The 10,292-nt window shown below is 43.3% G+C and overlaps 1 protein-coding gene across 1 annotated transcript in view; it reads left to right on the forward strand.

Moving 5' to 3' along the window:
* The window catches only part of IGF2BP3 (insulin like growth factor 2 mRNA binding protein 3), a 96,858-nt gene extending 86,566 nt beyond the window's left edge, over positions 1–10,292 (forward strand). Inside the window, exons 12-16 of the mRNA XM_069088199.1 lie at positions 3,826–3,945; positions 5,692–5,766; positions 7,318–7,449; positions 8,189–8,302; positions 8,508–10,292. Coding sequence (XP_068944300.1) covers positions 3,826–3,945; positions 5,692–5,766; positions 7,318–7,449; positions 8,189–8,302; positions 8,508–8,636 — 570 coding nt within the window. The 3' untranslated portion in view covers positions 8,637–10,292. The remainder of the gene's footprint in view (positions 1–3,825; positions 3,946–5,691; positions 5,767–7,317; positions 7,450–8,188; positions 8,303–8,507) is intronic.

The following is a 10,292-nucleotide window of genomic DNA, read 5'->3' on the forward strand; positions in this document are numbered from 1 at the left end:
TGTGTGTGTGTGTGTGTGTGTGTGTGTGTGTGTGTGTGTGTGTGTGTACACATACGAACACATAAAATCCTTGTTTTATTTCTGGGAAGAGCAAACCACTTTGGCAACAGTGCTTATAACCTTCTAAAATATGGATCAATGAATAATCAGAAATGGTCCACAATGACTGCTGACAGGGTCTAGTAAATAAATCTTTAGTTACACCTCCTCAAGTTCTAACTTGACTCATTAATGACAATTTTTTAAGTGCAGGGGTAGAAAATTTAGTTACTTTGAAATTTTTAACCCAAGTCTGTCCAATGTACAAGCTGATAAATCTAGTCTTAGAATGATATTCTTAAAATAAGCCTTCTTTTGGAAAAATGGCATTTGGAAAACATTGCTCAATGACCAAAGTAAAGATGCCTCTGAATGGAGTTGTTGAAATGGGAATCTTAAAAATAAGTACATTTGAATAGGGATTTGGAGTGAAATTAGCTAAGAAATTAAATATGTCTGAATCAAAATCACTGTGTGGAGAATCAGCTATCTTAACCAACAAACTTGGGAACTCCACAAGTGAGAGGCAGAAGAGGCATCCAGCTAGAAAGGAAATAACGTATGGAAATCAGCCTTGCTGAGTGAGATTCCTGGAAAGTAGATGACTAAGCCACATTCTGCAAAGCAGACTAAATTATGAGTGGGCGCTTAGTTTGCTTTTGTGACTTTGGGGAGGAGTGAATGTGGGCTGGTCTAGCCATCCTGATGATCTCATGTCTTCTGTCTACGCGTATCTGTCCAAGTTTTGGGAAAATGTCGATACTCTACTGGCATCTGGTTCTTAGTGAACTCTTCTGAGTCCTTAGGTCTTGCCAGGGAGAAGTTACCAATTCCATTCATATGTGAGCAAGTTGGGTGGATTCTTATTCCCTCAAACAAACACAGACCTCTGGGCTCTCCTTCCATTGATCTACGTGTTGAAGTTTTCTGCAACACAACAAAATTAGTTTCTGAAAGAGCACTCTGGTTCCATGAACTTGAGGCACATGGAGCCCACACAGGCAGGAAAAGTTTGTAAAAAAGGAGCTACTCGGTCTTAAGCAATGGCCAATGCTGACTTGAGTGAAGATAATGAAGCCTTCCTTTTGGCTCTCCTTTATCTTGTAATAGGAAGGAGGGCTATTTCATCAGAATGGTAGGGGCTTAGGAGTCAGATGTTGTATATGCTGTCACATCACATTGCTGGGGTTGACAGGAGCTGCTATGTTAGGGAAAGAATTATTTATCTTTAAAAAATGGGTGGGGCGGCTAGGTGGCGTAGTGAGTAAAGCGGAGTCAGGAGGACCTGAGTTCGGTTCTGGCCTCAGACACTTAACACTCACACAAAAAAACTAGCCGTGTAACCTTGGACAAGTTACTTAACCCCAATTGCCCTCCAAAAAGGCAAAATATATATTTTTTTAAATTAAAATTTAAAAAAAAAATGGGGATAGCTAGGTAGTGCAGTGGAGTGAATTGACTGCCAGACCTAGAGTCAGGAAAACTTCAGGCACTTAGTAGCCATATGACTCTAGAAGTCACTTAATTCTGTTTACCTCAATTCTTCATCTGTAAAATGATTTGGAATAGGAAATGGCAAACCATTCTAGTCTCTTTGCCAAGAGAATCCCAACTGGGGTCACAAAGAGTAAGACACAACTTCAGTGACTCAACAATTTTTTAAAAAGTCCTCAAAAGCATTAATCAAAAGAATTCAGAACTCTGCCATTTACCAAGATATAGGGAAGGAAGGGGGGGGGGGGGCTGCTGGCTAGCATTCCCACAGCCATTCTCTCATTTGCTGGCAGGCTTAATGAACTCTCTTGGGTTAGTCTATGGGAAATGAGTTAGTCCTGATACCCATCCACTTTGAAACTGAAAGTGAGATAACTCTAAAGAAAGGCACTTTCTCAAGAGAAGCATTCCTATTACACAAGGTGGTTTGTGTGTAAAGGGCTTCATTAATAAAAGGATTTTAATGAAGTGGATCAGGTTAATTCCTTTTTAAATGTAGGTTATGGATATATCAGATTTTGTTTAAAAAAGGGAGACTCCCTAGCAGGCTAGTAGGGACCTATAATGTATGATTTAACAAACCCAAGAGAGGTCCATATGTGGGTGTCCTTTACCTGGTATCTAGAGCTCTGCCTAGTCTCAAAAACATAATTACCCACAGTTCTTAGTTAATTACCTGTCAGCTTATCCTTAATTCTTTTTTCCTGACACAAGTGAACTGAAAATGAGCACACTGAATGTGCTCCCCAAGTACTCCCCTTACACTGAGAGCTGACCCTCAGCTCAGCTGATCCAGTTATGGCCCTGTAAATTTGAAAATAAACAGAGAACCTTTTTCCAGGAACAGAGCTGCTCTGAATTGTTCTTTGTGTAAATGTCATGCCTGCTGGGTCACACTGTGTCCTTCAGCCATGCAGGCTGGCAAAAGAGTGATTGCCAGGAAGGGGATGGGGAGCCCAGGATTTGTTTGGGATAGAAGGCTGAACAAATAATTGGTAGAATGGAAGTGAGAGGCCAGCCATGGAAACAAGACTGAGATGGGCCAGAGAGGGTGTCAGCTGGAGAAAGGGAGTATGGGGGGGGGGGTGTAGGGCAGCCTTTTCTAGACTTTCTCATTTATTTAGATGTAAGCTCATGACATGGGGAGGGGCCAGAGGTCTTCTGAAGCCTTTGTCTCTAACTGGGGCAAGGATTAGGTAGCCAGAGGCAGGGTCCCAGATACTTTGACCAGATAAGAATGTGGAATGGCCAAAGGTGATGCTCTTTTGGAGAGAAAGCTTGTTGCCTGTGCAGTTGTCTACTGTAATATAGTAGACCAGCAAGGCATTGGTGCTCCTAATGGTCACAGCATCGATGCTGGGTGGCTTGTACAAGTGCAGCCTAGCCTTTCATTTGCTAGGCTTTGGGAAGGCTGCCAGTTTTCCCAACTGTTAGATAATCTCACATGAGAGGTCTCATTGGCAGTTTTAAACTGGGCTGTTTATCATTCCCGATCACTCCTACACAAAGGAAGCTATAAAATTTATGAAACTCTTAAGAGTTGTTATGCAATTTATGTACTGAGTTCAACGTAATTTACCTTGGGAATGGGGGGATCTAGAAATCATTCACTTATTTAACCTTTTACTTGGTTAATTTTACCCTCCCGGGGCGGCCAGGTGGCTCAGCAAGCAAGAGCACCGGCTCCAGTGTCGGGATGACCTGGGGATCAAATCCCGGGCTCAGATACTCAGCACCACACCCAAAAATATCTGGCCGTGTAACCTTGAGCAAGTTACTTAACCCTGATTGCTTTATTAAAAAAAAAAATTACCCTCCCACAGGCTTTCTTTAAACTGTAAAGCAGCATGTAGACATTTTAAATCTTTAAGTTACAGCAATGTTGTCAAAGTATAAAGAAATGCTATGTAAAGAACATTCTTTCACAAACAAAACATGAGCCCTAGAATGTCTTAGAAGCATTTGGTCATGACAACCATCAGCGGTGGTCTTTAACATGCCGTGTAGACTGAAGGGCTTGGATCACATGGGGGCTATAGGCTGGGGAACTGTTTTCGGAATAAACTTTGGCTTCTGAGGTTCCTCTCTCACTAACTCTGGTATCACAAAATTTTTCCTGGATTTTGCTCATGCTCCCTAAGTCATTACTATGTGCAAAGCACTTTGGCTAGAATTCAGAAGTGTGATTAAAAACCAATGTTCCTGGGATGGGGGCTGTCTTTCATCTCCTTTCCCTCCTGGTTAGTCCAGTCCTTGGCAGATGTGATCCCATATCATCTTTTCCTCTTCTAGCAACAAGCTGAAATGGAGACTGTTCACCTGTTCATCCCTGCCATGTCTGTGGGAGCCATCATTGGCAAGATGGGCCAGCATATCAAGCAGCTCTCTCGTTTTGCCGGTGCTTCTATCAAGGTACTTCCCGTGACTGATGCAATGCCCTTAGGCCTGGCCACATGGGGGAAGGGGGCACCTCCCACCTCCCAGCTAGGTGTCTACCTGGGCCCTTTCTCCTTTTGCCAGGTTCAACTAGACTCACTCCATGTCAGACATTTTTTTTTTTAAATGGGAAAGGTTTCAATTTAGACATGTTCCCTAAATGACAGAACATAGTGTGCACAAATGTATGGTCCTGGGTTGGGCTTATTTCTTTAAATACACAGCAAGTAACTCGGTTAAAACTAAGCATCCAAAGGGGAACATACTGAAGGTGCACATTCTTTTTAAAAATGTGAGCACATGGCCCATGACATACACTGTTAGTTTTAGTTTTTAATTCCACTTGGCTGCTGGGGGGTGGGCTGGGTCGTTCATAGGCTGTGCTAATGTTCCTTAAGGCTCTAAATCTGACTCTCTTGAGCCTTGATATTTTGCCTGTATTTATTCATCTTCACAGGGATACATGCGCTCCTTAAGAAGTTCATTTCTGTGTTGCAAGGAGAAATAGGGTCCCATGTGAAATGCAAAGCTGATGTTGCCATTTCCCCCATGATATAAATTTACATATGTATAAAAAATGCTCAATTGAAGAACTTTTTAGGCTGTTTTTAATAGATTCAAGTAACAGATATTTGTCTCCTTGGCACAAGGTAGGAGGGGTAAAGAGTCCTTTCCCTCAAGTCAATTCAGTAAAGCCACCCAGGGGCCCCAGGGAAGGGATGCCAAGGAGAGGATGGTCTAAACATTAATCTAGTTTTTTTTTAATGCTGTAGGCAACTGGTAACTGGCATTTACATGGCACTATAATAAGAGCTACACAGTACACTTGTTCTCACATTTGAGCCTCACAATAACTATGAGGAAGATATTGTGGATATTATTATCTCCACTTTACATATGACATTACAGATTGAGGCTTATCAAGGTGAAGTGATTTGCCCAAGGTCATACTGTCAGAGGCAGGTTCTGAGCACAAGCTGTCTATCCACTACTCCAACTGCTTCCCATATAATAATAAATACATGTCAAATAACAGAAAAGGAAACCCACATTGTATTGGGTTTGCATTTTATCAAATGGGATTGATTCTTGTGGGAAAGTTCTCTAAAAGAGAGATAATACTTTCTTCTTGAGATAGGCCTGACCTCAGTTGGCCTGAGGCCTCTTTCAGTCAGCTGACAAGCATTCATTAAGCCCTCACTATGTGCCAACCAGCCACCGTTTTCTGTCCATACTGTTTTCTATACAATGAACTCAATTTAAAAGGGAGAGTCACTTTCCCTTGCCTGTAAGGAAGACATTGCTAAACCACCAGATCATGACCATTATTTTCAGTGTGGTTTATGTTCATCTGGATAGCACGGATGGCGAGGAAGCTGATCTGCTTTTAATACAAAAAGTGGTTTTCTTTGAACCAAAGAAAGGAAAAGTGTGGCCACGATGAACACTGCCCCTTAGTGAGCTGGGATGCTTTGTAAATTCGGGTTTACTGCTCACTGAAAGTCTCCAGGAGGAGACACAGGCTGGATGAGGCAGCCTTTAGGCACACCAACTCTAGGGCTATCTCTCTGGGGGTGCTCCTTATCGATACCGTTAAAGGGCCTTCCTTAATGTTTCCTCTTCCCCATTTGCCTCAACATCCACTTCATAATATCCCAAAAACATCATGGGAATCAGTGCACTTCCAGAGAGGTCTGTGCTGATGAAAGGTTTGTGTTGTAGATTGCCCCACCTGAGACCCCTGATGCCAAGGAGAGGATGGTGATCATCACTGGACCCCCCGAGGCCCAGTTCAAGGTATGGTCTGCATAGACGGACTGGGCCTGACCAGGTGCTGTCAATGTTACAGAACGTGTTAGATGTACTTTTTTCCCCTCCAAAATGTAACTTTTTTCTTCTCTTTAAAATGAACTTGAGTAATACTGGGGTCCCTTTTCCTAAGGCCATAGTGTTCAATTGTATGAGCATAAGTGAAGTTATCCTCAAAACAACTCACTGAAAAACATGTCTATATGCTCAAGATTTTAAAACAAAATTGAGAGGGAAAGTACATTTGTCCTGCCCTTACTGGCCCCAGACATGCCCACGTCTCCACTGGCCCCTCCCTTTCCCAGATGTGGAAATATTGCATTTGCAACCAAACTAAGCCTTTTGACTAAAATCTTGATACTGAACTGCCTTTTGGTCATTTATCTACTACTGCTAAGGCTTTATTCACTACTTTTGTTGAGAATGACAAATAACTGCCTGGAATCAGGCAATTTTGAAATTTGGGGTATGTTGAGAGATGCCCCAATTCTGTTCCTCGCCTTTGCACCAGCTCTTAAAGTTTGCCATGACCTGAATTATAAATGCCAAGGAGAGCTGTGTCATTTAAACCAGTGCAAAGGTTCCTATTCAGGTCTCTAGAAGGTAAACATTTTATCCCATAGAACTTGGCAAGGAAGGCATAGTGACTTTCCTCATGTTCAAGCCTGGCCACTCCTATGTCCAGAAACTTTCAGAGCGGATAAAATGGAAGAAGCTGAAGCAAGACTTCCTCTTTCCTGCAGCCCTGTAACACAGCATCAGAGCTGTGCTTGTGCTGATAGTTGGGAGGACAGAGGGAGTGTGGGCTCTGCCTCTGGCCTTGGCAGATCAGCTGCTAGCGGCCTGGGTTCATCTTCTCTTCAGTACAATTGGCTGGTAATTGGTATGACTGGAGGAAATGCTGGGATGGGCTCACCTGTACAGGTGTCCTCATGCTTTCTGCAGAGTGTGCTGCATGTTCCCTCTGGTTTATGCATTTGATACTCTGCTGGAAATGGATGAGTAGTGTGGGCTAACTCTATTCAGGATCTGTTTCTATTTTGAAGTCCTGGCCAGAGGAGAAAACAGCTTAGCTTGGTCTGACAAATGTCAGTTTAGGTTCTTCCTGGTCCGTGAAAAGTGCCTCTGCATTAAGAGGCAGTTTGGTGCCCAGTGTGGTGGGCTCTGATAGAACATGCCGGCCGCAAGAAAATGCACTTAACTACTTTTTGGCTGCATGGAACCATGTGCGATTTTACCCTTGAGGCTGAAATGCAGACAAAACCATTTTCCTTAAGTGATGATGACAAATTATTCTAATTTGCTGCCAAGTACAAAGTAATGCCCTAGGTACTGTCTTCTTTCAGTCACTCAGTCTGCCCATCAGATCAGGTGCCTTGTCTTTCCCTGTCGGTATATATGCCAACCTGCTGTTTTTAAATGCAGGGCTCTTCCAAAGTCAGAGGTGATGGGGGTACGTTAATACTCCAGAAGTCACTGGTATTATCTTAGGGTGTGTTTGCTCCCTTGTGATCGTGGGGCTGGTGTTTGTATTTCCAGGCTCAAGGACGGATCTATGGGAAGCTCAAGGAGGAGAACTTCTTTGGCCCCAAAGAAGAGGTGAAGCTGGAGGCCCACATTAAAGTGCCCTCATCTGCCGCCGGGAGAGTCATTGGCAAAGGAGGAAAAACGGTAAGTGTTTCAGTGAAACGCTGGTGATCTGTCAGAGGAAGAGAGTCAGAGGACTGAGTCTGGGCCTGTTCATGGACGGGACCAAGGGCAGGGCGTGGCCATGTGCCAAAGGCACACCTTCAGGCTCAGACCACAGACATCCCTGTGTATTCCTGGTCAGTGATGGCCTGGGATGCTGGCCCCTGCCCAGCCTGCTGCTCTATCACAGACTTCCCACTGACACTGGCCAGGCGTTGTATAAATCCTATCCCCATGGGCAAAGTGATGAGAAAGAACTGTACTTGAGGTGTACTGATCCAGCACCTCTACTGTGAGTCACTGTAAGGGGGTAACACTTATTAAAGAGCTTAGCTCCCTTAAATGTTCCATTCAAATTACACGTTGCATTTAAACTGATAATTAAACGAGTCCTAATAATGCTCTTATGAAGGGACAATGCCTTTACAATGTTTCAGAGGCCTAGGATTTTCATTCGTGTGGCTGCTTCCTCCTCCAACACAGATTGAAACCCTGATATGTCTTCCAGGCTGATCTTTCAGAACTGATGTGGCCAGAAATCTATTGGACTATATTCTACGCCCTCCCGGCTTGTGATCACATCTGCCCACACTCACTTTCAGTCCTTTCCATGACATGAGGAGGGGCCAGGGGAAGCTGATCAGAACAGACTGTGTAGTACCTAGGGCTCCCATCATACGAAGCGGACATCTCCAATAATCATTCTTAAACACATTTGCAGGTGAATGAGCTTCAGAATCTGACCAGCGCTGAGGTGGTGGTTCCTCGTGATCAGATTCCTGATGAGAATGATGAGGTGATTGTGAAGATAACTGGCCACTTCTACGCGTGCCAGGTAAGTGGCAGAACAGCTCCTCCCCCTCCTCCTGCATGGGAGGCCGTTGGGGAAGTGTGGTACTGGCTGGGAGCTCCAGACACCAGGCCTAGAGAGTGGGTTTGTCCTTCCGCTGACCTCCCCTTTTGAGAACGTGTAGCACCAGACGCCTGGTGGGATGGCTGCAGAGCCCTTACTGAGCTTTGACCTAGTGTTCCTCTTACAGCTCGCCCAGAGAAAAATCCAAGAGATTCTGGCCCAGGTTAAGAGGCAGCAGCAGATGCAGCAGAAGAATGCCAATGCTGCCTCTGCCGTCGCTGGGCCAAGCGGCCAGTCTCAGTCCAGGAGGAAATAGAGAGGTTAAGGAAAATGGCCCATCTCAACAAAAGATGCCAGACCAAAGAGGAGACTAAATATAATAGATGGGTGAGGAAACACCTATCCCTAAAATCACAATTAGAAGTCCCACCTACCAAAAGCTTATTTGAAGACCAGGCAAATTCTGAATTCGTGTTTTAAAAAAATTTCTATGTAATGTCCTCTCAAGTTTCCGGAACCTGGCTTTAAAAGAACCAACGAGAAGAAGGAAACAGCAACATCAACAAGAACAAGAAAATTAAGAGTCATTTCCCTTGTGTTCTATTCTTGAAATTTGTTGTAAAGTGACTTGATGTTTATTGTCCTTGATATCCTCCTACCATTTTAGAAGTTGGTTGAATTAAGCTTTGTGTTCTCACCATACCAACTTGAACCGAGAGAAAGAAAGGCATTGCTCCTTATCCATTGCTCATGAAAATAAGCCGGTGGTATGATTGGTGGACTAGAATTATAACCAGTAAATTGTCAACAAGTATAATTAAACATTAGATGTATGTACCCCAAGCCAGTGGCATTTTTTAAAAAATTTGGTTGCATTTTTACTAAGGGAAATGTTGAGTGTGTTGGCCAGGGCGTGGAAAGAAGAATATGCATTTTACAAAACTACCTCAAGCGTAGAGAGCACTTAAAAAAAAACAAAAACAAAAACAAAAACAAAAAAAAAAAAACAAAAAACAAAAAACAAACAAAAAAAAACTTTCCTTTCTTTTGGCACTCTTTTTGTTTGATAAAACAAGTAGTCCCAGATTTTTTTTTAAACAAGGCAGATTTAAAATCTGATTGGCCAACTAGAAGCAAGATGAGATAATTGGGCAAGGAGCACATAGTGCTTTGAGCTGGTGGTTGATGGGAATAAAATTGGAAAACAAAAATTCAGGCCTTCTATGGCTTCTGCCACCAAAATTCGCCAAATTAAGTTAATGTCCTGATCCTGAACAATGCCACTAGGAGAGCAGCAATGCCACTCGTGCTTTCCTTTTAAGACGGGCTGTAAAAGAAGTGGTCCTCTTGTGGGGAACGGAGCCAAGAAGTGATGGCGAGATGCTGGGGGTGCTGGGGGATCGAGCTGAACCAGGAGACTGGACTGTTTGCGCTCCCTGATTAGATGCATGAATCCTTTGTGCCTCTGACCATCAATGCCTAAAGAAACAATGCTTCAGTGCAGATCCATGCAGACGTCCATTGTGTTTCTCCTCAGTTCTGTAGCCGTGTGATCTGTTGGGCCATTTCTAATGCTTGTCATGCTTTTAGATGATCACCACAACCAGGGAGGCGCAGGGAAGGTCAAAGATATGACCGTACTTAAAGAAAAGGAAAGGCTACACACCCAGCCACTGTCACGGGCCACACTAAACCACCTCGAAAGTCTAAAAATGAGCTAAACAAGAAAAAAAAACCCAACAGTGTTAAAAAAAAAAAAAGCCACCTAAAATAAAGCCTCCTAGACTGGCTTAAAGATAAAATACAGCAGGATTTATACACAGTCTGCAACCAACCAGCTGAAAATAAAATAGTCAAAAGACAGGGATGTAGGAAAACTAAATTTCTCTCCAATTTCAAAATGTAATTTGAAAAAAAAAATGATTGTGCTACTACGCATTCAAGTTTCTCCAATAAACTTCAATCTACCTCA

This window comes from Petaurus breviceps, unplaced genomic scaffold (assembly GCF_028583685.1).
Source record: "Petaurus breviceps papuanus isolate PSGF00001 unplaced genomic scaffold, PetGlider_PUasm1.0 185, whole genome shotgun sequence".
Taxonomy (NCBI): domain Eukaryota; kingdom Metazoa; phylum Chordata; class Mammalia; order Diprotodontia; family Petauridae; genus Petaurus; species Petaurus breviceps.